Below are 27,780 nucleotides of genomic sequence, written 5' to 3'. Positions count from 1 at the left end.
ATTTCTGCAATATCAGTTATAATGTCTCCTTTTTTATTTCCAATTTTATTTACTTGTATCTTCTCTCTTTTTTCCTCAGCCTGGCTAAAGGTTTGTCAGTTTTGTTTACCTTTTCAAAATACCAACATTTTGTTTCATTGATCTTTTGTATATTTTTTATTTCAATTTTGTTTATTTCTGCTCTGATCTTTATTAATTGTTCTACTAATTTTGGGTTTGGTTTGCTCTTGCTTTCCTAGTTCTTTAAGATGCATCATTGGATTGTTTATTTGAAGTTTTTTCTCTTTTGATGTAGGCTCTTATAGCTATAAACCTCCCTCTTAGTAGGGCTTTTGCTGTATCCCATAGATTTTGGTATGTTGTGTTTCCATTAGTATTTGTCATACTCTTCTTCTTTATGTCCTTTGTTGGGTGTCCTCCCAGCTGTTGTGAAATGAAATATGGCTTTGAACTAAATTCCTTAATTTTTAAAAATAAGCTTTATGTTGCAATAAAAGGCAGCATTGAAATCTTTGTGTCTCAGTTCTTTCTTTTTTTTTTTCCCGTCAGACAGGGTCTGGCTCTGTTGCCCAGGCTAAAGTGCAGTGGCACGATATTGGCTCACTGCAACCTCTGCCTCCTGGGCTCAGGTGATCCTCCCACTGAAGCCTCCTGAGTAGTGCAGGTTATAGGTGTGCACCACCACACCAGGCTAATGTTTGTATTTTTCTGTAGAGACGAGGTTTCAACCTGTTGCCCAGGCTGGTCTTAAACTCCTGGGCTCAAGCAGTCCTCCCACCTCAGCCTTCCAAAATGTTAGGATTACTGTACCTGGCCAATTTTTTCTTTTTTTCTTGAGACAACGTCTGGCTTTGTCACCCTGACTGGAGTGCAGTGGCATGATCTCAGCTCATTGTAAACCCCCGCCTCCTAGGCTCAAGCAGTCCTCCTACCTCAGCCTCCCAAGTAGCTGGGACTACATGGGCATGCCACGACACCTGGCTAAATTTTGTATTTTTTGTAGTGATGGGGTTTCACCATGTTGCGCAGGCTGGTCTCAAACTCCTGAGCTTAAGTGATCCTCCTACCTCTGCCTCCCAAAGTGATGGGATTACAGGCATGAGCCACTGTGCCCGACCACTTCTTTCTTTTTTTTTTCTTTAAAATTCTAGACTTAGTAAGTCTTAGTTCTGTCCCTTGCTAGACTTGTTATATTTGAAAATCAGTTAATCTTTCTGAAACCGATTCTTCATATGTAAATGAACAACCTCCTACTCAACAGAAGCTTTTAGGCTTTTTTTTTCCTTGTAGTTAACATTTCTTGAGTGAAGACAGTGAGCCACACTGCTGTAAGCACTTCACATACATCTTTATAACTTCCAAACTACCTTTATGGTGCTCTGTGCCTAGTAGACACTTATAATTGATTACTGAATGAAGGAATGAAAATAACATTATTGACGTGAATTTGTTTTACATGCTGTAAAGGCATTACTGATACAGAGCACTTCAAACTCCAATTTTATTGATTAATATAGTTTTCATTCTTAATGAGTCTTTTGAGAAGTATTCTACTTAGTCTGCTTTATTAAAATATATGAATTTAAAATAATCTGTTAATAGTTTGTGCTAGGATGACAATTCTGACTCTGTTTTTTGGTGGTTTTATGTAATGCTTATTTCCTGTTCCTTTCTCCAGTCAACATCTGTCATAATAGCTCCAAGCAAAATTAATGGTAAAGTAACAAGGAAGATTATTTTTTTAATTTGTAGATTTGTCTTAATTACAAAGTTATAAATAATGTGCATCTAAACAAATGAACAAGAAACTATTTACAGCTGGTATTAAAAGGGACCATAATTGTCTTGGCCATGATTTTCGTTGACTTTGATAGGTATTTTAATGAGGACTCAAGTTGGTTTCCTCACATGAGTGGTTGGGAGAAATGATACACTTGTATGCCAGTCACACTGAAATGGCAGTTTAAATCAGTAGTACTTGTGTACTACATTTTAAGGTCAGTATGAAGCAAGCAGCCAGCTGTTAGGTATATCAAAGATAAACTCCTACAGAGTATAGCGACATTTAATACATCAGTGGAGCATGAAAAAACTGAACAAATTAAATTGAGAAAGCAGCTGCTTGTTGAAGATGTGTATCTTTATATTGAACTCCACAGGATGTATTTGGGAGGTTGGATTAAAACGTTCTATCAAGGAAATCTCAAAACCTTGGATTTTTTCCCCAATAAAAAAGATAATTTTTAAAAAGATTTAGAACTATTTTTCCCAGTGCCCCCAGAGAATAATTTTTGGTCTTAGTCCTTTAAAACTCATAATGCACCACAAAAACCAGAACCATGTAGCATGCATAGCCTCTTAAGTTGTGATAAAGCAGAATTTGTTGTTAATATATTCACAGGGTTAATACAGATTTGCTGCTGTGACCCTCTTTCTTACAAAAGTGATAAGATCTACTGTTTAAATTTCAAAGTCAGTGATCCCACATTTTGTTTTGTTGTAAGCAAGCAGAAAGAGTGCCTAATATATTAAAAATGGTTCAGAGCAGTTTTTAAAAAATGAAATTAGAAACAACTGCAATTTTTTTCAGTGTACTGAAACTCTGAGCATTCTTTGTTTTAGTCTTATAGCATCATTCAAACTTTAATAAATATTTATATTTGGGGCATATAAATTTTAGTATATAGGTTGTATGGTAAACAGGTAAGATGAATAAAAATGTGAATTGCTTATTCTGTACCTTTTCCCAGCAGTTTTAACCTGGAAAGGAAGTTAAACTGTATACAAAAATTGTAAAATATGTGCTTAAAGATTATTACCCCAGCAGCTTTTGGAAATGAGTAACAAGAAAGAGAAATTTTACCTAATTACTGCAGAGTAAATTCACAGTTATTAAATTAGTATCCTTAATTCTCAAAGGGCTTGAAAGAATGAATGTGACTACCTTTCCTTGCATATGAAAATGATGTTTTGTTTCATTTGAATAGTAGTTTTATGCAAATATTTAAGAATAGATAAGTGCAAAGTGCAGTGAGTGAATTTTAAGTGAAAGGCAATTATAGTTGTTAGCTCTCAGTTTTGGCTAAGCTGCTGGAAAAGTAATTTCAGTCCCCTTTTTTGTAACTGTTATTCTGTAGGTGTTTTATATTTTTTAATGATGTGCCTGAGATTGGGAGATTTTAACATTTGATTACAGAATTCTCTTGGTAGTATTTTGAGATGGCAGGTGTTTTATATGTTTGTTTTGTGTGTGAGAATTTTATTAAAAGATTTGATAGCAAAATCGTATCTTCTCTTCTTAGATGGGTTCATATTGTTTGTGCCCTGTATGTTCCTGGAGTAGCCTTTGGAGATATTGACAAATTACGACCAGTAACACTAACGGAAATGAACTATTCCAAATATGGTGCCAAGGTGAGACACAAAGCATTTTTGATCGCTTGAAAGAGAAAGGTTTTACTTGTTAGTTTACACGACTTTTTATTTGTATTATGTTGACTGCAGAAATGCTTACTAGGAATCATTCTATTTAGCACTAAATCATTTATTCTTGATAGTAGTTTTCCCAGAAGGCCAATAATATATAAATTCTTCTATACATTCTTAATTTAGAATAACTTATGAGGTAAAATGATAATTGGTACTACTACCATTTCCCCGGTACTGTTCACAATGCTTAATACATAGACCAAAACCTTATTTACAATTAGTTGGATCAAATATAAGCCTTATTTCTGACTTTACTTTTGAAGTGGAATTTGTCAAAATTATGAAAAAGAATATTAGAAGTGATCTTTGATGCTGTTATTGTAATGGTTTTGGGGTGCCGTTAACATGCCCTTAATAGATGGTGAACTTAATTGATACATGTTATATGTGTTCTGACTGCTTCACCAACCTAGTGTTCCCCTATCTTTCTCCCTGGTTGGGACCTCTGTTCACTGAGACACAGTGAAATTGAAATTTGGCCAATTAGGGCTGGATGCAGTGGCTCACGCCTGTTATCCCAGCACTTTGGGAGGCCAAGGTGGGCAGATCACCTGAGGTTAGGAGTTCAAGACCAGCCTGGCCAACATGGCGAAACCTCATCTCTACTAAAAATACAAAAAATTAGCTGGGCGTGGTGGCGCGTGCGTGTAATCCCAGCTACTCAGGAGGCTGAGGCAGGAGAATCACTTGAACCCAGGAGGTAGAGGTTGCAGTGAGCTGAGATTGTGCCACGCCATGGCACTCCAGTCTGGGCGACAGAGTGAGACTCCATCTCAAAAAAAAAAGAAAAAGAAATTTGGCCAATTAATAATTCTACAGTGGCCTCTGAGTGTTCAAGTGAAAGGAAGAGTCATACATCTGTCACTTTAAATTAAAAGCTAGAAATGATTAAGTTTAGTGAGGAAGGCATGTCGAAAGCCTAGGCAGGCCAAAAGCTGGGCCTCTTCTGCCAAATAGCCAGTATGTCAGTGCAAAGGAAAAGCTCTTGAAGGAAATTAAAAGTGCTACTCCAGCAAACACATGAATGATAAGAGAGTGAAGCAGCCTTACTGCTGATAATGGAGAAAATTTTAATAGTAGGGATAGATCATAGCAGCCACAGCATTCCCTTAAGCCAAAACCTTATCCGGAGCATGACCCTAACTGTTCAATATTGTGAAGGCTGAGAGAGGTGAGGAAGCTGCAGAAGAAAGGTTGAAAGATAGCAGAGGTTGGTTCATGAGGTTTAAGGAAAGAAGCCATCTCCATAATATAAAAGATGAAGAAGATGCAGCAGGTACTGATGGAGAAGCTGCAGCAAATTATTCAGAAGATTTAGCTAAGACAAATGATGAAGATTCGTACATTCAACAAAGATTTTCATTATAGGTGAAACAGTCTTGTATTGGAAGAAGATGCCATCTAGGACTTACCATAGCTAGAGAGGAGAAGTCACTGTCTGGCTTCTAAGGGCAGGCTGTCTTTCTTGTTTAGAGGTGAATGCAGCTGGTGACTTTAAGCTGAAGCCAGTGCTCCTTTACTATTGTGAAAATCCTAGAGCCCTTAAGAATTACGTTAAATCTACTCTGCCTGTGCTCTGTAAATGGAACAACAAAGCCTGTGCACAGCACATCTGTGTACAGCACATCTGTGTACAGCATGGTTTACTGGATATTTTAAGCCCCTTATTGAGACTTACTGCTCAGAAAAAAAGATTCCTTTCAAAAGATTACTGCTTATCGACAGTGCACCTGGTCACCCAAGAGCTCTGATGAAGTACAAGGAGATTAATGTGTTTTCCTGCCTGCTGTCGCAACAGCCATTCTGAAGCCCATGGATCAAGGAGTCATTTTGACTTTAAAGTCTTATTATTTAAGAAATACATTTCATAAGGCTATAGCTGCCATACATAGTGATTCCTCTGGTGGATCTGGGCAAAGTAAATTGAAAACCTTCTAGAAAGGAGTCACTTTTCTAAGTGTCATTAAAAATATTTATGATTCATGGGAGGAGGTCAAAATATCCATATTAACAGGAGGTTGGAAGAAGTTGATTGCAGCCTTCATGGATAACTTTGAAGGGGTTGAAGACTTCAGTGGAGGAAGTCACTGCAGATGTGGCAGAAATAACAAGATAACTGGAATTAGAAGTGTAGCCAGAGGTGACTGAATTGCTGCAATCTCATGATAAAAATTTGAACAGATGAGGAGTTACTTCTCATGGATGAGTGAAGAAAGTGGTTTCTTGAGTGGGAATCTACTCCTGGTGAAGATGCTATGAACATTGTTAAAATTACAACAAAAGACTTAGGATATTACATAAACTTGATTGATTAAGCAGCAAGAGGGTTTGAGAGGATTGACTCCAATTTTGAAGGAAGTTCTACCATGGGTAAAATGCTGTCAGATAGCATCATGTGCCATAGAGAAATCTTTCATAAAAGGAAGGATGAATCTATGCAGCAAACTTCATTGTTGTTTTAAGAAATTGCCAGCCAGGCACGGTGGCTCACACCTGTAATCCCAGCACTTTGTGAGGCCGAGGTGGGCGGATCACAAGGTCAGGAGATCGAGACCATCCTGGCTAACATGGTGAAACCCTGTCTCTATTAAAAAAATAGAAAAAATTAGCCGGGCATGGTGGCAGGTGCCTGTAGTTCCAGCTACTCGGGAGGCTGAGGCAGGAGAAGGCGTGAACCCGGGAGGCAGACCTTGCAGTGAGCCGAGATCGCGCCATTGCCCTCCAGCCTAGGTGACAGAGCGAGACTCCGTCTCAAAAAAAAAAAAAGAAAAAAAAAAAGGAAGAAATTGCCAGGCTGGGTGCGGTGGCTCACGCCTGTAATCCCGACACTTTGGGAGGCCAAGTTGGGCTGGTCATCTGAGGTCAGGAGTTCATGGCAAAACCCTGTATCTACTAAAAATACAAAAATTAGCTGGGCGTGGTGGCACGTGCCTGTAACCCCAGCTACTCAGGAAGCTGAGGCAGGAGAATCACTTGAACCCAGAAGGTGGAGGTTGCAGTGAGCCGAGATTGCACCACTGCAGTCCAGCCTGGGTGACAGAGCTAGACTCCATCAAAAAAAAAAAAGAAAAGAAAAAAAAGAAGAGAAATTGTCACAGCCACTCCAACTTTCAGCAGCCACCACCACCCCCATCAGTCAGTGGCCATCCACATCAAAGCAACATCTTTCACCAGCAAAAAGATTATGACTTGCTGAAGGCTCGAGTGATCATTAGCATTTTTTAGCAATAAAGTATTTTTAATGTACATACATTTTAAAAATACACAATGTTATCATACATTTAATAGACTACAGATAGTGTAAACCTAACTTGAAAATACACGGAGAAACTAAAAAATTCTCGTGATTTGTTTTATTGTGATACTTTATTGAAGTGGTCTGGAGCTGAACTTACGTTATCTCTGATGTATGCTTATAAATTTAACAGAGGTTATTTGAGCATTAAGAGATGTATTTATTGGGCAGCACTTACAACTAGAAAAGGCTCAGAGATGCCCACTTCAATAGTGTGAGCAGTGGGCTTTTATTGGCTGAATGTGGAACCAAAGTAAGGAAATTACTTAATTGGCTATAGCTGTGTTGTTTTTCTATATGGGTATGATTTAGTAGGAAGTGTCCAGTTACATTATCTAATGTCTAGTTGGCTGTTGTGGTTAGTTGAAGCTTGTTTTTTGTTTTTTTGTTTTTTTAAATTTAATTTATTACAAGGAATTTTTCTAAATTAAATTTCACCTTGTGTAAGGTTCTATGTACAGAAACAGGTCCAGGCTAATTTCCTCTTGCTTATTTTGCTTTAAGAAAATATCACTGGGAAACGGAGTTGAAAATTAGGTACTGTCTGGCTTCTCTGCAAAATCAGATACAGTGTTGTAAATTATGACTGGGACAGCCTTCTAGACCACATTGTCTACTCATTTTTCAATCTGAATTATGTTCTCCTGTGTTCTCAGTTGCTTAGTTCACTAGCATTTTAAATGATTCAGGCAATTGAGGAAGATTCTGTTTTCTTTGATAGATTGTTTTATGGTCTAAAAAGGCTGTCAGGAATATTTTCCTTATATTCACTCTGAAATCCCTTGCTCAATTTCAACATATTACATGAAATTACCCAGATAATTATCCTAAACAATATGTCTCTGTTCACAGTGTGGACATCCTTTAAATAATTTAATTTCTCTTTATCTCTCTCTCTCAATCTCATGTTTAGATTGCTATTTGCCGGTATATTATACCATTTATGTTCTACTGTTATTAGAGAAATTATATTAACTAGGCAGTAGAATGTCAGGATTTGACTACTGAAATTTTTAAATTTTCCCTGTATTTGTTTCCTTCTTATGTAGTTCACTTTGAATACTTATATTAAACAATTCTTTAATTGTCCACTGTTAGTCTTTCATAATTTAACATCTTCTTCTTTTATGAAGATTTCTGTTACCAGAGTAGTTTAAACTTTTAGACTAGCTATTTCCCCCCTTTTCTTTTAAGAGATAGTTAAAGGAATTAAAAAAAAATAAATCTGAGAGGACTTGGGGTAATTTCAACAGTTCATACCTTTATTTTATAAGTTTTCTCCTTTTATACAGAAAGAATGTAAATAATTGACTGTGTTGTATATCACTACCAATTTCACCTGATTATTCACCTAAAATTACTTTTAGTTGTCTTAAAGATATTTAAAACATGCATGATTTCTAGGTTGTAATGCCTAGATTTTTTGTTGGATTTTCCCTGGTCTCTTGTTTCCTTTTCCAAGCAATTTTATATTGTTTAAGAATTAGTATAGCTTGATGGTGGGCTTTAAAGTAAGATTGTCCTGGTTTGAAGCCTTACATTTACTTTCTTTGTTATTTTTGGCAAGCAGATTTCTTAACTTGTCTTTACTTTAATTTCCTCATGTGTAAAATGGGAATAGTTATAGTACCTCTTCTTCATAGTAGTTGTGTTTAATGATTACATATATTTATACATATAGTCCTTGACTTATGATGGGTTTACATCCTGATAAATCCATTGTAAGTTTAAAGTATTTTAAGTTGTAATTAATTTAATACACCTAACTTACTGAGCACAGCTTAGTGTTGCCTACCTTTAATATGCTTAGAACACTTACATTAGCCTACACTTGAACACAGTCATCTGACACAAAACTTTATTTTATAATAAAATGTTAACTATCTCATGTAATTTATTGAATACTATACTGAAAATGGAAAATAAATTTATTGAATACTATACTGAAAATGGAAAATAAATGTAATTTATTGAATACTATACTGAAAATGGTTGTATGGGTACTGAAAGTGTGGTTTCTGCTGAGCGTGTATTGTTTTTGCAACACTGTAAAGTTAAAAAATTAGAAGTGGAACTGTTGTAAACTGGGGACTGTCTGTATATGTAAAGTGCTTAGAATAGTGACTGGCACATTGTAAGTCCTCAAATGATTTTGATTATGTTTGTATTATTATTTATTATCATTAAATTAGTTTAATTTTGATTTATTTGAACCATATAGGTAATTATGTTTTTTCATATAAACTCTTGGCTCACCTACAATTATTGTTTGTATTGGTACATAATTGGTTCATTATTTGTATTTAGCATTTTAAATATTTAGTGGACACTTTGTATGAGAATGCAGTCTTTAGTCTGGAAATAAGTTTGCTTTGAGAATTTTTCTGTTACTTTGTTGTAGGAGTGTAGCTTTTGTGAAGACCCTCGCTTTGCTAGAACTGGGGTTTGCATTAGCTGTGATGCAGGGATGTGCAGAGCCTATTTTCATGTGACCTGTGCTCAAAAGGAAGGTCTGCTTTCAGAGGCAGCAGCGGAAGAGGTAGGTTTATTTAAACCCATAGTTGGTGAACATATTCACAAGATATCTTTTGACTCTATGTCCTATAACAAGTGTAAATAATGAAAGAAATTTTAACATTTATTCTTAAAGTTGTTGCCAAGATCACTGTTCTAAAACTTTAAGACTAAATGTCTATGAGTTTTGGCAGTCTTAAAGCTAGTCAGACATTTGGAAAACATTAAAATTTTTATAGTGAGATCTGACAGATAAAATGAAAGATAATCCAAGTTGTCTTAAAGCATTAAAATGTCAGCATTTCAGCACCATGAATTATAGTTAAAAAAAAATCATATTTTATATGAGAATCTGAAACTGTATTTGGGTAACCTTGCTCTATTTTTTTTTTAAATAAAATCATTACTGTGTCTTTAGTATCTCTGTTACTATCTCTTTACTGTTACTTTTAATTCCATAATATTCCTTTCAGATTTATTGGCTTTACATTAAACAATCAGTTGTTTTCAGTGTTTTGGGGACTGGTTAAGATTTGTTCAAGTATTCTGAGTTTAAAACTATTTTCATTACACTATAAAAATGTTATTTACTTTTCTGAACTCTGTTCTTTCATGAGTATTAGTGGAGACTTCCAGAGATTACATACAGTATAATAGAACCCACTGAGTATAGAAACAATTTTGAGAATCCAGCTACCTTTTTTAAAAATGTCAGTTATCTAGACATTAGTATGTAAAAGGTAAAACAGTGCCACTCTCCTCACTCAATTTTTGTGTGTGTGTGAATTGTATTTAGTAAAAGTGTATACTTATGTAATGGACCCATTATTTAAAATAAATTAATGAATATTGCAAAACATTTTCAGTTTTAATTTTTAATATGGTAACTGTCTAAAATATAACTCACATAAACCCTTTAAAGTCCTCAGTAATTTTTAAGAATGTTAACAAATTGTGAGCAGGTTCAGTTCATTCCTTAAGCTTACATAGTAATGAATGTTTATTTAGTAATTTTTATTGCATATTCATGATGGCTTTATGGTAATAATCTAAGCCTCTCCTTGTTACGCTTTTTCCTTTATTGGGTAAATTTTGTTTATTGTGCTGAGATTTTATCTTAGTACATTTATTTCATTTCCAGAAAGTAAGCAAAAATACTCTGATGAAGAAAATTTGTAGAAAAAAATTTGAAGGATATATTTTATGAATAAACAGATCTTATAGGAATTGTATTTTTGATACATGTAGCTGTTTTTGATACATATAGCTGTTCCAATCTCTTCATTTATATAGCTGTTCCAGTCTCTTGATTTTAAGGAGTTGTACTTTGATGAAGGCTACTAGATGAACAGGGAGCATCTTCTCAGCTACTAGGTAGACATAGAGTTATAATTATACGGTAAAGGTAGTCTGGATTCCTCATAGCTACAACTCAGGATGGTGGACAAAAGTACAAGAGGGCAATATAGGTAAGAGTTAGAGGACCAGATAAATACTACGTAAATACTTGGATCAGGGAATCTATAGGATAAGGTTAGTTGTCTACTTCTGGAAAACTTTGAGCTTTGCAGTTAGTAGGGTTCTTTTGGAGCCAGTGGAGAGCATTCTTTTTTACTGTGGTAGTTTGGATTCCTTTGCACAGCATCATATGTCATCATTTTTGGCAAGATGGCACCTAGTTAATTAACAAAAATGTGTGAAGCAGCCATGTTTGGAAAAGTGGGGTGTAATGGAGTTATGGGATTTGGAGAGAGCATCTCCTTCTAAAGGCATGCAAATTAAATGAAACTAAACATAATATTAAGCTACATAGTTTACATTCTGTGGTCTGTATATCTTACCTATAAGCTAATTTGAGGAAATTTACAGGGAAACAGATACATTAGGATGTGAGAATTAGCCCTGAGGCATCTTCCTTGCCTTGCTGTGTCCCTTGATTAATTAGGTGGGAGCCCTGGATGCTGGAATAATAAAATGCAACTTTTCTCCCTATTCACTACTTTACTCAGTGTGCTGTTGTTTTGGGGGGAAATGATTTAAAGCATATTTAAATATATATGTTACTGTTTTCTTGTTATAAACAGAGAATTAGAAAATTCTAAATGTTTTCCGAACGATGTTTCAAAACCCAGGATATTGCATGAATCAATATAAATGAAGTTTGCATTTGCCAGTAATCATTCTGTTAAAATGAAGGTCTTGGCTATTTCTAGATGGTTGTACTTGTGTACATAAGGATTTATGTAATAGCATTTAAAATTAAGAAACACATTTTAAACTAAAATAGATCTATGTTTGTGAGCATATCTTTCCTTCTATTTCCATTTTATACTCTTTAGACATTCTAGGGAACTTGTCAAAAGACTATATCAAGTTGGATTTACTACTTTTTCATGGTGGTTTTATATAGGCTGTTAAAAAAAAGGTTGAAAAATAGAATAAACATATCAGTTTCATCTAATGACATTGTATACCCTTCTGTATTTTTTATGACTTTGTATAGCCTTCCGACATAGTCCTTTATCTCATTGGTGAGAATCCATATGAAATTTCTATTCTTTTTCATCTACTTTGTGAATATTCCAGATTTATTAAGAATAGTCAAAGCATGTTATGACACAACATGCTTTATTAGAAGGATATTTAAAACCGTGTTATGACACAACATCTTATTTTTAAAACTGAACTATAGGGCTGGGTGCAGTGGCTCCTGCCTGTAATCTCAACACTTTGGGAGGCCAAGGTCAGAGGATTGCTTGAGGCCAGGAGTTTGAGGCCAGTTTGGGCAACGTAGCAGGACCCCATCTTTACAAAAAAAAAAAAAAAAAAAATTAGCTGGATGTGATGGTGCCTGTAGTCTGAGCTACAAGAGAGGCCGAGGTGGGAGGATCACATATACCTGGGAGTTTGAGGCTGCATTGAACTATGTTCTCACCACTGCACTCAGCCTGGAGAACAGAGCGAGACCCTACCTCTAAAAATTTTAAATAAATAAGTAAAAAAATACTGAGCTATTGTGCAGGCTCAGTTATGCTGACTACAACTTATGTTACTATGTTTTACATTATGTAGTCTAAAGTTACTTATAGTCCAGGTAAGCCATATGGTAGTTTCTTCTGTAATTAAAGTATAATTTGGTGCTATTGAACATGCTGTACTCTGTTATGTAGAAAATTATATTTGAAACAATATAAAACCAGGTGTGGTGGCACACACCTGTAATCCCAATACTTTGAGAGGCCAAGCCAAGGAGGATCTCTTGAGGCTGGCCTCAAGAGGATTTTGAGATGAGCCTGGGCAACATAGCAAGACCCCATCCCTACACAAAATGTAAAAATTAGCCAGGTGTGGTGATGTGTGCCTATAGTCCTAACTGCTCAGGAGGCTGAGGTGGGAGGATTGCTGAGCCCAGAAGTTCAAGATTTCATTCTGTTAGAGCATATATGGCTGAGGTGGGGTGGACAAGAATATTGATAGTGCATAATTAAGAAGATAAGTTTGATATGTCATTAGGTTATTATTGTATTTAAATGTTTCTGGTTTCAGTAAACACATCAATTTTACTATTAAGATACCAATAAAGCGTATGTACGTTCTTCAAATATATTGTTTTTACAAGTGCCAGGTGGTTCTCAATGTACAAGACTGAAGTTGTGTCTTCTTTCAGTTTATATAACTTTGATCTGCTATGTCAGTTTTACCCAGGGAACTTTGTTTAAAAAAAAAAAAAAATAGATTTTAAGATTCTAGACCAAATCATGCCATCTAGAGGACCACAAGCTAAACTTAATCCATAGATGGATTTTGTTTGTTAGGAATAGAGTTAAAAAAGAAAACCTTGAATTTAAATGACTTTAGATGGGGCATTCCAGTTTGCCACAGGCTCTAAGTTCTCACAGGCCCCACCATTTACTAACTGCCTCTCATCATTCATTTTTGTCTTATATTTTTCTGGCATCTTTTAGGTCTCCTTCACCCATTTATGTTGACTGTTACTGCTTTTCAAGGCATTTGCATTTAAGGCCCTTGCCTCAGCTCTGCTGAGTCAGAATTTGCAGAGTTGGGCTCTAGTAGCCTCTAATTAGAAACCTCCTTAAATGAATCTGATGACAGTCAGGTAATGGTTAAGGAAGATGGATCTTACATACTGGACATAGGTCTTGGTTCAGCAACTTAACCTCTCTGGCTTTCAGTTTTCTGTCCATGAAATTGATATTAAAATGGTAGAACCCGCCTCATGTGGTAGTGGTGAAGGTTAAAGAGATAGTATATACAAAAGCACATGTGCTTATTTCATGATAGATATTCAGAAACATGTTTTTCCCTTTCTGTCTTCCACTGGGAGTAGGATCTTGAAAGCTCCATTCTCTAAGCAGGTTGAAGGGATATTCCATGTTAACCAGTGCATTAATTAAGACACTATTTTGACTGGTTTGACAAAACCAAGTAACGAGTTGCTTAAACGAAGAAGAAGTTGAATTCGCTCTAATATACAATTCCAGGCTGATTGGATACTGAGGGGAGTTTGGTTCCAGGGATTAGTTCCCTTCTTTCTTCTTGCTTCACCTTTCTTTAGTCTATTGCACTCTCCTACACAGTCAAAGATGGTTTATCACCATCTTGACTGGATTCTTCCTCATTGGAAGTAGCAAAGAGGAGGTTAAGAGCAGGCAGCTTCCTTTCAAGGGCATGGTCTGGGAATTTCTTACAACTTATTGGCCAGAACTTAATCACATGGCCACATCTAGCTGTGGAGAGGCTGGATCAGATAGTTTCTAGCAGGGTAGCCATATGCCCAGTAAAAACTTACAGGGTTCTAGTACTAATGGGAAGAATGGATATTGTAAGACAGTTAGTAGTTTCTGCCATAGTAAGTATTGATGTTTTTCTTAAGTCAGAGTCTTGGTCCAAATGCTTAACTCACCTATGCAAGCATGAATCCTATCTCTAACGACTCAATTTCAACCTCATTTACTTTGAAACATCAGAATAATTATCTAGATCTGGGTATTTGGGCTAAGGTTCAGTATAATCTTTATTTCCATTTAACATCTCTGTCACCAAGATTTACAGCATGTCATGAGAAAGCAGCTGTTTGTATGTGTTAATGTAGTCTCCTAACTAAATTTTTGTATTTTATTTTTAAAGCTATATGAAGTAATTATAAGTAAACCCTATTTTACTAATGTGGTAACTGAGGCCCAGAGATGTTAAGCAATTTTTTGAAGTCCCATAGCCAGTAAATGATAGAGCCAAGATTTGTATCTCGGTTTTTATGTCTTCAAATTCTGTGATACACATTGCTGTACTGTGACATCTATAGATACCACACTACAGAATTGCCTCATATGCTTTTTTTTTTTTTTTTAATATTAAGGACACATTAGATTTTTTTTTCTTTCTATTCTTATATGTCTCTCCTCGGTAGTGTTGTCATTTCTCTTTGGGTTGTAAAACTCTACTTAGAGACACTTTTGACATAACTTAGAGAAAAACTAATAGCTATGTTTACTGTTCCTTTTTGGGACAGACATAAAGAATGAACAGCCTGTTGTTTTGTTAGCAATTACATTGTAAATTACTTTTTTGGACTACATCTTTACAAGTTGTTTTTGATAGAGTAAATCTTTTTTGTACACTACTTTTTATGAATGAAAATGTACTGTTAGGCTATGAGAGAGCTGTAATTCCGCTTGAGTTTTTAGGGAAAGAGTTAAGGGCGTAACTTAAATTTTTTTATTGACAGGGCTTAGAATTTCTTAATTCTATTTTTGTTTGTTTGTTTGTTTTTGAGACAGAGTCTCACCCTGTCACCCAGGCTGGAGTGCAGTGGCATGATCTCGGTTAATTACAACATCTCCCTCCTGTGTTCAAGCAATTCTCCTACCTCAGCCTCCTGAGTAGCTGGGATTACAGGCACATGCTATTGTGCCTGGCTAATTTTTATACTTTTAGTAGAGACAGGGTTTTGCCATGTTGGCCAGGCTAGTCTCGAACTCCCAACCTCAAGTGATCTGCTTGTCTCGGTCTCCCAAAGTGCTGGGATTACAGGCGTGTGCCACCGCGCCTGGCCCTTAATTCTATTTTTATCCTCAGTAGAATCTGTCCATTGTTAGCCAGTTAGAAATGCTACACTTATCTTGTTGGCTAGTCAAATACTGTTGTTTTGCAATATTAGTTTATGTATGCATAACTTTAATGTTTAATGATTATTTCTACTTAAGATTATTAAAATCCTATTTGTTTTAAACAGTGACTTTTTAAAAAAATACAGCTGGCCCTCCGTATCCGTGGATTACACATTCTTAGATTCAACCAACTGCAGATCGAAAATGTTTGAAAAAAAAAAAAGCATAATAAAAAAGAATACAAATGTAAAACCAATATAGTGTGACAACTATTTGCACGTTTACATTTGTGTATTAGGTATTATAAGTAATGTAGAGATTACTTAAAATATGTGGGAGAATGCATGTAAACTAGATGCAAATACCACACCATTTAACATAAGACACTTGAGCATCCACAGATTTTGGTATCCTTGGGGGTCCTGGAACCAGTCCCCCATGGATATTGAAGGGCTACTATACAAGTACACCCAAATAATACATTATATTTGATTTCAATATCTTTAAACCCACAGGCCCTTTAAAGAAAAAAGTTGTTGGTAATTTGAAGTTGACATACAAGATCAAGTTTCTAAAGAAGTAATTTTTATCATTATGTACAAAAATTATTTTTGTAATTTATTAGACATAACTAGCACTAGTAGATTCTTTGAAAAGGAAGTAATATTCTTTTGTGTTAGGTCTTTTATGACTCTTTGGAGTACAAATGTTCACTATTTTTCTGTGCTTTTTTTGTATAGGATATAGCAGATCCATTCTTTGCTTATTGTAAGCAACATGCAGATAGATTAGACAGAAAGTGGAAGAGAAAAAACTACTTGGCTCTACAGTCCTATTGTAAAATGTCTTTGCAAGAGAGAGAGAAGCAACTATCACCAGAAGCACAGGTATGGGATTCATGTCAAAACCCATGTTTTTGTTTTAAGGTTATGTAAGGATTTTACATCTCATGTGTGGTTTCCAGTGACGTGAAGTATAATAAGAAGTTTGGTTAGTTACCTAGGAAATGGATTGTGATTAAGGTAAATAGTGAGTATAATTTTTGGCTGAATACAGTACTCCTCATTTAGTCAAACAGAGCAGTCCTTTATAAAGTATATTTTCACATTGAAAAATGTGACTGTGAGGAAATTACTCTATCAGTGCAATATATTGACTACATCTTGTTTCAGTCTGTTCAGAGGATTTAGTCAGTTTGCCTATATTTAAAATATAATTTTATATACATTAAACCTATGGAGACAATAGCAGTTATTAAGAAGAGAAACTTCAGCTTAATTAGTTTCTCAAAACTCTGATTATAAGTTAGGACAGTTGTTACTAGGGGCAGATATAGTTTATTGTAACTCAAAAATTATACAGTATACCTTAAGGATCATTCATACCTATAATTTGCTTTGGTGTAAGAAGTTCTGATTATCTTTCTGTGAACATGGGAATAAAAACCAATGTAAAAATCTTAAGGAACATGTTTCATTTCATTATCTTTTAAAATTTGAATGCATTTCTTTTATAGGCAAGGATCAATGCCCGGCTTCAGCAATATCGTGCCAAAGCAGAACTAGCTCGATCTACCAGACCCCAGGCCTGGGTTCCAAGGGAAAAATTGCCCAGACCACTCACCAGCAGTGCTTCAGCTATTCGTAAACTTATGCGGAAAGCAGAACTCATGGGGATCAGTACAGATATCTTTCCAGTGGACAATTCAGATACTAGTTCTAGTGTGGATGGAAGGAGAAAACATAAGCAACCAGCTCTCACTGCAGATTTTGTGAATTATTATTTTGGTCAGTATAGACACTGATACTTACACATTTTCACTGAGAACAATTTGTTAATGAAAATGTTTGATATACTGTTAATTTTTAGAAATTTATTAGCCATGCTACATATATCATAGAGGAATGTTTATTTTCCTATGTTGTGGGTTTTTACAAAATGCTAGGTTCATTTCTTTGTGAATATACTTAAAAGTTTTAAACTATGTAGATTTATCAATGTGATCATCTTTATAGCTAGTTTCTTCCTATGTCAGTTTTTACTTCCTACTAAAGTAAAATTGGATATTTCATTTAAATAGAGAGAAATATGCGCATGATTCAAATTCAGGAAAATATGGCTGAACAAAAGAATATAAAAGATAAATTAGAGAATGAACAAGAAAAGCTTCATGTAGAATATAATAAGGTAAGTTAGCTACAAAATATGCAACATAATGTGATAGATCTTACTGATGATTTCTTTTGTGAATGTATGGCATTTCTTTTATGTTTTATTTTTAATTTCTTCTGGAGCTCTTAGGCTCTTCCCTATAACTCCTACTCCTCATTAGCTTCATTATCATCACCGTCTCTTACTGAGCACTTTGTGTGCCAGGCATAATTTTGATCTCTTTACGTGTATTATTTTATTCCCAGCTTAACTTTATAGTGTAGGTTATAATCATTGCTTCCGTTTTCAGGGAGAAAACTGAATCCTGAAGAAGTTAAATAATTTGCCCAGGTTCACACAAGTAGTCAAGTCACAGACTTGACAAATGAAGTCAGTTGGTGTGAGGCCAACTCACCTGACTCTGTTCTCTATTTCCAACCAATAAAGATTGCTATAGAGCTTCACTTTCTAAGTGTGTAGAAAATTTAGAAACTTTTCTTTAAATTATTATTTACCTTGACTTACAATTTTTGGAATAAAAATTTCCAAATTTGAATTTTCATGTACCTCTTCATCCTAATGAGAAAAGATTCAAAAAGAAATATAAAAGCAAAATGTGGTTAAAATGTCATACCAAGTATAACTTGACATATAAAATGGGTATTGACTTACTGTTAGAAAACATTTTAAGTCATAAAAAAATAGTAGGAAGTACGTTTCCAATAATCAGCTGCACTGTGTAGTAAAAAGAGTACCTGGAATTAGATTCAGAGGACTTGGGGATTCTTGCTAGTTCTATGATCTTGGCCAACTCACAAAAACTCTATGATCCTTAGTTTTTTTCATTGGGAAAATAGTGGAAATACATCTTGGTAGAGTCACAAGGATTAGTTAGCAGAATGTGATGTTATATAACAAACTGTAAAATAAGGTATAAACGTAGTTATTATTAGTAAAAATGCCAGCAGAAAACAAAATGCTTACAGCAACAAATACTGCTGAATAATTGGATAGCCTTGTCTCTCAGTGGTATTGTGGCTTGAATATATTAAAAATATATGGAGGCTGAGCGCAGTGGCTCATGCCTGTAATCCCAGCACTTTGGGAGGCTGAGGCAGGTGGATCACCAGGTCAGGAGATCGAGACCATCCCAGGAGTTTTGAGACCAGCCTGGCCAACATGGCAATACCCCGTCTCTACTAAAAATACAAAAGTTAGCTGGGCGTGGTGGAGGGCACCTGTAATCCCAGCTGCTCGAGAGGCTGAGGCAGGAGAATTGCTTGAACCCAGGAGGTGGTGGTTGCAGTGACACAGGATCGTGCCACTGCACCCTAGCCTGGGCGACAGAGTGAGACTCCATCTCAAAAAAAAAAAAAAATAGATCGAGACCATCCTGGCCAACATGGTGAAACCCTGTCTCTACTAAAAATACAAAAATTAGCTGGGTGTGGTAGTACACACCTGTAGTCCCACCTACTGGGGAGACTGCAGCAGGAGAATCGCTTGAACCTCAGAGGTGGAGGTTGTAGTGAGCCGAGATCGTGTCACTGCACTCCAGCCTGGTGACAGAGTGAGACTTTGTCTCAAAAAAAAAAAAAAAAAAAAAAAAAAAAAAAATATATATATATATATATATATATGGAATAAAAATGTAGGTATTTCTTAAATTGTCAGATATTTTAATGAAGTTTACTAATTTGACTTACTTTGTAGCTATGTGAATCTTTAGAAGAACTACAAAACCTGAATGGAAAACTTCGAAGTGAAGGACAAGGAATATGGGCTTTACTAGGCAGAATCACAGGGCAGGTTAGTTTCTTTCCAATTGCTGTCTCCTTCGGTTCTTGCTCCCTATATGATTTTCAAAGAACAGATTTTTGATACAACTGTCATTTGACTGAAGAATTCTGTTTGATCAGGGCCTAATCCTTTGGGATAATGATTTCTGCTTGAAATACACCTAGAGCATTGGAAGCTGCCTGCTGAGAACCTCTAGTTTAATTTGGTTGTTTCAACAGCTATCTTGTGTAAAAAACTTTTTCATTTGCTCTAACTGATTGGCCTGTCATTTGTGATGAAGCTTAAGACTTGAAGCATGAGTTTTTCCTACTACATTCTTTTCTTTAACTTAGCAGTTTTAGATTCCTTGCCACATTTTTTTCTTTCCTGTCCTTATGCTGTATTTTTTTTTTCTATTCTTTGGATGTATAATTTAAAATTTAAAAAGGCAAACTAGAGATATTCATTTTTATGTTAATTTGGTTTTCAGCCGTATAAGAGATGGTTTTTTAAACTTTAATGTTAAAATGTATTTTTTCCCCTTCAACAGTAGCTGTGATCGTAGTTATTAAAAAAACTTTATTCATGAACACCTTTAGTCTGTTAAAGGTTTTGGTGTTGAATAATTATTGTTAGATGGATTTCTTTGAATGCCTTTTTTAGTACTGTGTAAATAATTGATAAATTAAGTTTTTTACAAATTTTTTTTTTTTATATTTTTTAAGAATGATGGAGACCCACTGTTTGTGGTCCTTTCACTAAAAAGTAGTTTTATTTGTGAAGGAGCTTTTCGAGCAGATATTTTTCATTATACTTTTTCTAGAGGTTTATGTAGTCAAATTCATCACACAGCTTGTGTAGATATTTTATGAAGTGATACATACTGATTTGTACTGTGCTATACCAGCTTTGAAGATGCTTTATGTGAAAAGAATGTGTGTGGCTTGTATCCTAAAGAATGTTTTAAAAGGTGAGAATTAGTAGTTGCCTCTGGGAGGATCAGCCTTTGTTCCTGTTAATAGGTTGGTTGATGGATTTTTGGAAGATTATGTTTTATACTTAATATTTAGAGGAGTTAATGTTGAGTATAAGGCTTTAGTTTATTTGCCAAGCTAGTATTATCTTTTGGCTTGATTTGCAAGTTTTTCTCATAAGAATCTCCTGTTTAAAATATTATCTACCATAAAAGACATTTTCATTTATTAAAAGACTTTTAACAGAGGTTTGCAAATTTCCTTTTGCAAATGTAAAATACACAGCAGAAGTAGAATTCATTTATACTGCTTGCATGACACTTTTTTTTCAGTTGGTTGAACAGATGTGGGCCCACCAGGCCACTGAGAAATGACTTTGATAGATGGTTGCTGTCTGAGAAGCCAGCATATTACAGATTAGTAGAAACCCAAAGAGAATCTCACTTGCTTTGTTGGAGTGTTTGGTCCAATAAGATAATTTTTCTAATTAACCTATGGAGCACCAATATAGCTGGTGTGCTGAAGAAAATAAACGGCCTCAATATTCTTTTTGTCAAATGTACTGTGTTTTGTTTTTTTTAAACCTCCTACATATGTGTCTTTGTCTTTCAAAGCTGAAGTAGAAGTTTAATTTTTATGTTTTAGTGTACCACTGAAAATTGATGAAAGTCTGTAATTATAGATTTCTAATGGAAATAACTATTAGAAAAAAGCTCATTTTAATCCTTTTTGCCAATGTAAAATCTGGTAAAGCAGATTTTCCCCCAACAATCCTACTATATTTACTTGGCTTGAGTGGCAATTAGAGGAAAATGTTGCTTTTCTTTCTTTCTTAAAACAATATATACTACATTTGTTCAAATCAATAGAAGTTGAATATACCGGCAATTTTGCGAGCACCCAAGGAGAGAAAACCAAGTAAAAAAGAAGGAGGCACACAAAAGACATCTACTCTTCCTGCAGTACTCTATAGGCAAGTAATGAAATTAATAATGATAGAATAATGTTGTGTATTTTTTTAAACTGATATTTATTAGAAAGAAGATCCTGCAAATATTTGAGAATGAATTATGTCCATACCAGAATTTAATTTAAGTGCATTTGAAGTTCATTTTATCAAAGATGCATTCCAGTTTGAGTGATAGAGGAGATTTTTGTTGCTGTTTTAACCTAAACTCTATGGAAATGAGCAGTACTCTTTGGGGAATTAGAAAATTACTTTAGATAACATTATGGTTATTGTCTTAAATAATTAAAACAATATAACCGATGGGCATTTATATTTTATTTTACTTGAATGAATTGTAGAGTTTGTTTTTTAGATAGTGATGGGTGTCATATATATACATAGAATGAATCTATTGCCTTTGTAGATAGTGGATAATGAAGGTAAGTTTTAATTTTGAGTTTCTACGCTTTTTTCTCTTGATGCTCAGTTGCAATCACGTTGTTTGCATAAGTATTTTTGTTTTTTACTTTCTTTGCTCAATATTTTCAGTGTTCACCATTATAGTAATTTTATTGTAGTCAAGACTTCTTTCCATAAATAAATAGGTTATGATCTCACTTTTTCCCAAATAATTTATATTAAGTGAGAGAAGTTTAGAAGATGCTGGTGTGTTTTTATGTGTGTGTGTGTGTCTGTGTATGTATGTGTGTGTATATATATCTATGTATATGCATACATATATGTTATGCATGTGCAAATACATAAATATTCTTCTCAAAATTTCTTTCTCAGAAATAGTAGCAATAACAACAATATCAATCTCCATAACTACCTTCTATTTTTTTGTTGGCGCTCCCTCTACAAGTAATAGCAAATAACTTCTTCGAAGTGTGGGAAAAGCCCACATTGTCTTAGTGTACATTGTGTTAGCACATTCTCAGGCCAGCTTTTTCAAACACGGTTGGTTCATTTGGAACCATCAGGCAATATCACTATGCTTCTGACTTTTATGACTACAATTCGTTTTTGTTTCAGAATATATTTTAAGTGATTTTTCTTTTTTACTGAGACCAGGTACTGGTTATTTATTTATTTATTTTGGCTTTGTGTGTATGTGTGTGTGACTATTTTCTAGGAGTATTTAAAAAAAAAAACCTAACCATCATTGCTTTCTGTACATTCCAAATATAAATATACTTTAGATTCTCAGGTGATAGTACTTGTGTATGCAGGTGTAGTTAAATTGCCTTTTTGCATAAGAGAAGTTAGATTTCTGAGAAACCAAAAAATCCTAAAATAATAGTAACAATCACAAAATTCCACAATCTTTGCAATAAATATCAATTGATGTGTACGTTTTTAATTTTTTTACTTTTGAATTTAATTAGTGTATTTTTAAAACTCAAAATCCAATATTGAAAAGAGACTCACGTATACTTGTAGTATATCTACATGTTGAAGACTCTTTGAAAGGTTTACAACTAATGGTAGGAAATAAACTACATTCTGTTTGTGAAGTAATTTTTTTATAGTTTTAGAAAATTGGAAAATTACTTTGTTCTATAATTTATGTGTCTAGAGAAAAAATGAACTAATGTGAAATGGGTTTTAAGTAATAATTTAAATTAAAATGAATATGATGTTGAGGCTAAATACCTTATATATGTAATTCTTTAGAAGGTTTGACTCTAGTAATATTTAAATTTATACCAGATCCAAGCTATTTTTAACATTCTCAAAAGTATTTAGAACTAACAGTTACTGACATTGTAAAAAGATGTGTTAATGAAAGAAATTGTCTATCTCAACAAAAGAAATATTAAGTTAAATCAAGATGAAATTTTATAATTTAAAAAATATACTATAAGTAAACTGCGTTTCACTATGATAATTATTATTGAAATCTTTACTTGCTGCCTTTATTAAAAGTTGTGGGATTTGTAAGAAGAACCATGATCAGCATCTTCTTTTATTGTGTGATACCTGTAAACTACATTACCATCTTGGATGTCTGGATCCTCCTCTTACAAGGATGCCAAGAAAGACCAAAAACAGTTATTGGTGAGTAAAATAGAGGAGATTTAGATGTTTGAATTGATTTAATCTCAGTTTCAGCAGTATAAGATGAAATATTATATTTGTTCATAATAAAGTATTTGGCACATTTTAAAATTGACTGTCATCAGTATTTATTATAGCATTATGTGACTAAATCTATAACAACTTTTTTGAGAAATGAATTTTTCACTAATTGTGGCTATTATCTTAGCAATAGTTTCTTTAAGGCATGAATTCTGTCCATTGCTTGTAATTCTCTTGTTTTATTGTTAAGAATTTCTCAAATGCTTTATTGTTATTTTGAAATTGAATTTATCTAAAATTTGCCATCATACTATGCTTTTACTTGCAATTTAATATTTTATTTTTGGATTAGTGTCAAAGGCTTTACTTCTGGTATTTGGTATTTGTGCTAGTCATTTAAATTCAACCATTCTTTGAAATCTAGAAACATTTGATAAACATTTCTGAATTTTTTTTATTAATAAAAAAATAAGTTAACTTAGGCATGTCGAATCACTACAGACATTTGATAAAGGTTATAGTATCTATAATGAGTTTTATCCTTTTCTTAGTTTTACTCCAAGAAAGGGACAGATGTTCAGATTTTAATAGAATGATTCCTCATAGGAAGGAGAATATAGGAAATGGAAAAGTTTGGAATGAACATGAATATTCTTTTTATACAAGTTACCTTTCCAGTTTCAGAAAAGAGTGAACCCCAAATTTTTAAATGGTAATCTGTACAAGAGGTGTGTGTGTTCCTCAAATACATTAGGCATATTTTTTGACCTCATTGTTTTATCACTTAAGGCTACCTCTGTTCATTTGATTAGGAAGCTGAAATTTTTTCACTATTTTCACATGATTGGTTTTTTATAGTGTTCTTTGTATCAGTTTGTTTTGAGATATTCATACTGGCCTGTTCTTTTGAAATAGAGTGGAATGTATTTATTATGGTTTTTCTGTGCTTCAGAAACTGCTATAGCATATTCAAATCCTAACAATGTTAATAAGCCTCCTGGGTGAGTTTTTAAATTGAAAGCTAGTTTGGTAGTCTCCAGAGCCAGGATGTTTTGCCATGAACTTATATAGAGATATGCAGTTCTCTCCTTAAATGAAGTTATGGACCCTCCTGATACTGCTAAGCCTGCAGAGCTCTGGTTTCCAGCGTGTGAGAGTTTCTGCAGCTAAAAAAAATACACACACACACACACACAAAGGGAAATCATGTTCTTTGTAGCAACAAGGAGGCAGCTGGAGGCCATTATACTCAGTGAATTAACCCAGGAAAAGAAAACCAAATACTGCATGTTCTCACTTATAGGTGGAAGCTAAACACTGGATATTCATGGATGTAAAGATGGGGCCTACTAGAATGGGGAGGGAGGGAGGGGAGCAAGGCTTGAAAAACTGTTGGGTACTATACTCACTACCTGGGTGATAGGGATCATTCATATTCCAAACCTCAGTATCGTGCAATATACCCATGTAACAAACCTGTGCATGTACCCCTAATCTAAAATAAAAGTTGAAATTTAAAAAAAAAGAAAAGAAAAGAAATAATGTACATAGCCTGAGGTGTTTTAGTGAGAGCACTTCTAAAAGGGCCTAAACAACTTAGAGCCTTTTCATTGGTGTTAGTGGTTTTTTTTTTTTTTCATTTTTTATTATACTTTAGGTTTTAGGGTACATGTGCACAACGTGCAGGTTTGTTACATATGTATCCATGTGCCGTGTTGGTTTGCTGCATCCATTAACTCGTCATTTAGCATTAGGTATATCTCCTAATGCTGTCCCTCCCCCCTCCCCCCAACCCACAACAGTCCCCGGAGTGTGATGTTCCCCTTCCTGTGTCCGTAAGTTCTCATTGTTCAATTCCCACCTATGAGTGAGAACATAGTAAAAGTAGAAGTTAATGTTGTAGTATAGTGAAGCCTTTAATTTCTCCTTGTTTCTAGTGATCATATTTCCTTTGGCATCTAAGATCAACTTAGCTTTGGTTAACAGTTAACTGAGTGTATTAATTTTGGAGTGTGCAAGATTCAGAGAATTATGTTTTTTCTTTAGTGTACTTCAAATGTGGAAGGCAGTTTTTACTTTTTGCTTTTTAACATTTTCAGTTTATTTTTGAAGTTATACTAAAGATAATAAATACTCAAAACTTCACACTTTCTAAATATTTTGTCACATTTTACTATTATCTATACTATTAAGTCTGTTGCATCTGGATGGTAGAAAAAAAATGATAAACGCAGGTTGAGTATCCCTTATCCAAAGTGCTTGGGACCAGAAGTGATTTGGATTTTGTTTTTGTTTTTATTTTGGAATATTTGCATTGTACCTACTGGTTGAGTATCCCAAATCTGAAAATCTGAAATCTGAAATGCTCCAATGAACATTGTCTTTGACTGTAATGTCAGTGCTCAAAAAATATTTGGATTTTGGAGCACTTCAGATTTTGGATTTTTGGATTTGGGATGCTCAACCTATGATAGTTGCTACTACACACCCTTTTCCCCATCCTACATTCTGTGATGCCATGTTGATAATTTGAAATTGAAATTGCCATAGTTAGGAGTATTTGTACTGTAGAAATTACTAAATACTACATAATAGGGCTTTCCCCCCAGAGGGTCAAGTGTTAGACATTTATTAGCATATCACTGACTGACGTCTGCTTTAGACTCTACCTTGTTCTTACTAGTCCTTTCATTAGGGAAAGGGTCCTTTAATTTCTCCTTGTTTCTAGTGATCAAATTTCCTTTGATCACTAGGGTCCTGTTACTGGACTCTTACTTGATGACTGTGCCTTAGTCTTCAGCTTAAACTTCCACAGGTCCTTCTGATATAATATTTCTGAATGGCTGGTTTATTTTTGCTATCTTTATGTTTTGCAAGCCTGTGGTAACACCCTTACTACTAAATACCCTGTAAGCAAACTGTACCTAGAATTAATTACTATACAATCTGTTGCCTTCTCAGTTATCATATTCTACTCTAATGACTATTCTAAGCACTTGCTATCCAGCCTTTTCTTCCAGTACCAGCAGTGTTTTCAAGGAGACACTAGTTCTAGATTTGGATGCTTTCTTCAGTCCATCCCAGAGTTCAGTGGACTGTGCTGGGCAGGTTAAGACATGTGACATCAAAGAAAAGATGGATACAGATACAGAAGTAATTATTGGTGGAGGGTAGGGAAGTTGAGTGAATTCACCTTGGACAGGCTTAGATATTTCAGTGATATAAGAGTCTATTGAGAGGGAAGAGACCTGGGATGATGATGGGCTCTTGAGAAGACAGCAGATGGTTGGTAACAACTTACTGTGGAAAAATCAAACTGACTTGCTGAGGCTGTGTAGCAAGAATGTTTAGTGCATAAGTAAATGTCATTATTTGATTTTTCTTGAATTGTGCTCTGCTGCCCAGGAGAAGGAGAGGGGAAAACTTAGGGGCTTCTTAAGTTGGGCCAGGGATGTGAAAAGCTAGTAAAGAATATTACTATTATTTTTTATTTTTTTATTATTATTATTTTTTTGAGGTGGAGTCTTGCTCTATCGCCCAGGCTGGAGTGCAGTGGCGCAATCTCGGCTCACTGCAAGCTCCGCCTCCTGGGTTCACGCCATTCTCCTGCCTCAGCCTCTCCAAGTAGCTGAGACTACAGGCGCCCGCCACCACGCCCGGCTAATTTTTTGTATTTTTGGTAGAGACAGGGTTTCACCGTGGTCTCGATCTCCTGACCTCGTGATCCGCCCACCTTGGCCTCCCAAAGTGCTGGGATTACAAGCGTGAGCCACCACGCCCGGCCCGCTAGTAAAGAATATTATTAATAGGTGGGTGAAGAATTCCACAGAGAATAGAGAGGCTAGTGATGGTGTGATCTAGGTTCTATTTTGTTTGTACCTCTTTCTAGTATTTAAAATGCATTTTGTCTCATTTTTAGTTTATGTCATTTTGGTTTCTGTTGTTGTTTTTAAAAATATACAATCTCCACACTGCCTTAAATTCGAAGACACATTTGGTAGGATACAAATGGTATGGGCTTGATTTATTAAAGTAGTTCAAATAGTTAATCATCTCTTAATTTTAGAAGACTAATGTTATATTTCTGCCTCCACTCATCTGATTGGAACTTGTGTTGCATTTTCCAATTGTTTGAAGAATATTCTGAAACACATTATTTAACAGAGAATTGAGTAATATTGTATCCTTTTATTCCTTGGATATGTCTTTGTTTATTTTATGATGAAAAGAAAACACAAACCCTTCTAGCAATAGTTTACAGAGGGTTTTTTCCTTTGTTTTTCTTGATAATTTGTTCATTTAAATTTTTTTTATTGCCTCTTCTTCCCATTAACTGCTAGTAGGAATTCCAGCATTAGAATGGGGCATTTACTGTATATGAAATAACAGGTATATATCTGCTATTAAAGCTTTATACAG

General features: G+C 34.7%; 1 protein-coding gene across 10 annotated transcripts in view; it reads left to right on the top strand.

Moving 5' to 3' along the window:
• Positions 1-27,780, top strand: part of PHF14 (PHD finger protein 14) — a 204,772-nt gene that overhangs the window by 48,344 nt on the left and 128,648 nt on the right. For all 10 annotated transcript variants that reach the window (XM_055272581.2, XM_063637062.1, XM_055272580.2 and 7 more), the window contains exons 6-13: positions 3,303-3,414; positions 9,186-9,323; positions 16,167-16,313; positions 16,943-17,213; positions 17,507-17,613; positions 19,291-19,386; positions 21,200-21,303; positions 23,209-23,340. In XM_055272581.2, coding sequence (XP_055128556.1) covers positions 3,303-3,414; positions 9,186-9,323; positions 16,167-16,313; positions 16,943-17,213; positions 17,507-17,613; positions 19,291-19,386; positions 21,200-21,303; positions 23,209-23,340 — 1,107 coding nt within the window. The remainder of the gene's footprint in view (positions 1-3,302; positions 3,415-9,185; positions 9,324-16,166; positions 16,314-16,942; positions 17,214-17,506; positions 17,614-19,290; positions 19,387-21,199; positions 21,304-23,208; positions 23,341-27,780) is intronic.

Source organism: Symphalangus syndactylus, chromosome 3 (genome assembly GCF_028878055.3).
Source record: "Symphalangus syndactylus isolate Jambi chromosome 3, NHGRI_mSymSyn1-v2.1_pri, whole genome shotgun sequence".
NCBI classification, from domain to species: domain Eukaryota; kingdom Metazoa; phylum Chordata; class Mammalia; order Primates; family Hylobatidae; genus Symphalangus; species Symphalangus syndactylus.
This window is presented reverse-complemented; position numbering and strand designations above follow the sequence as displayed.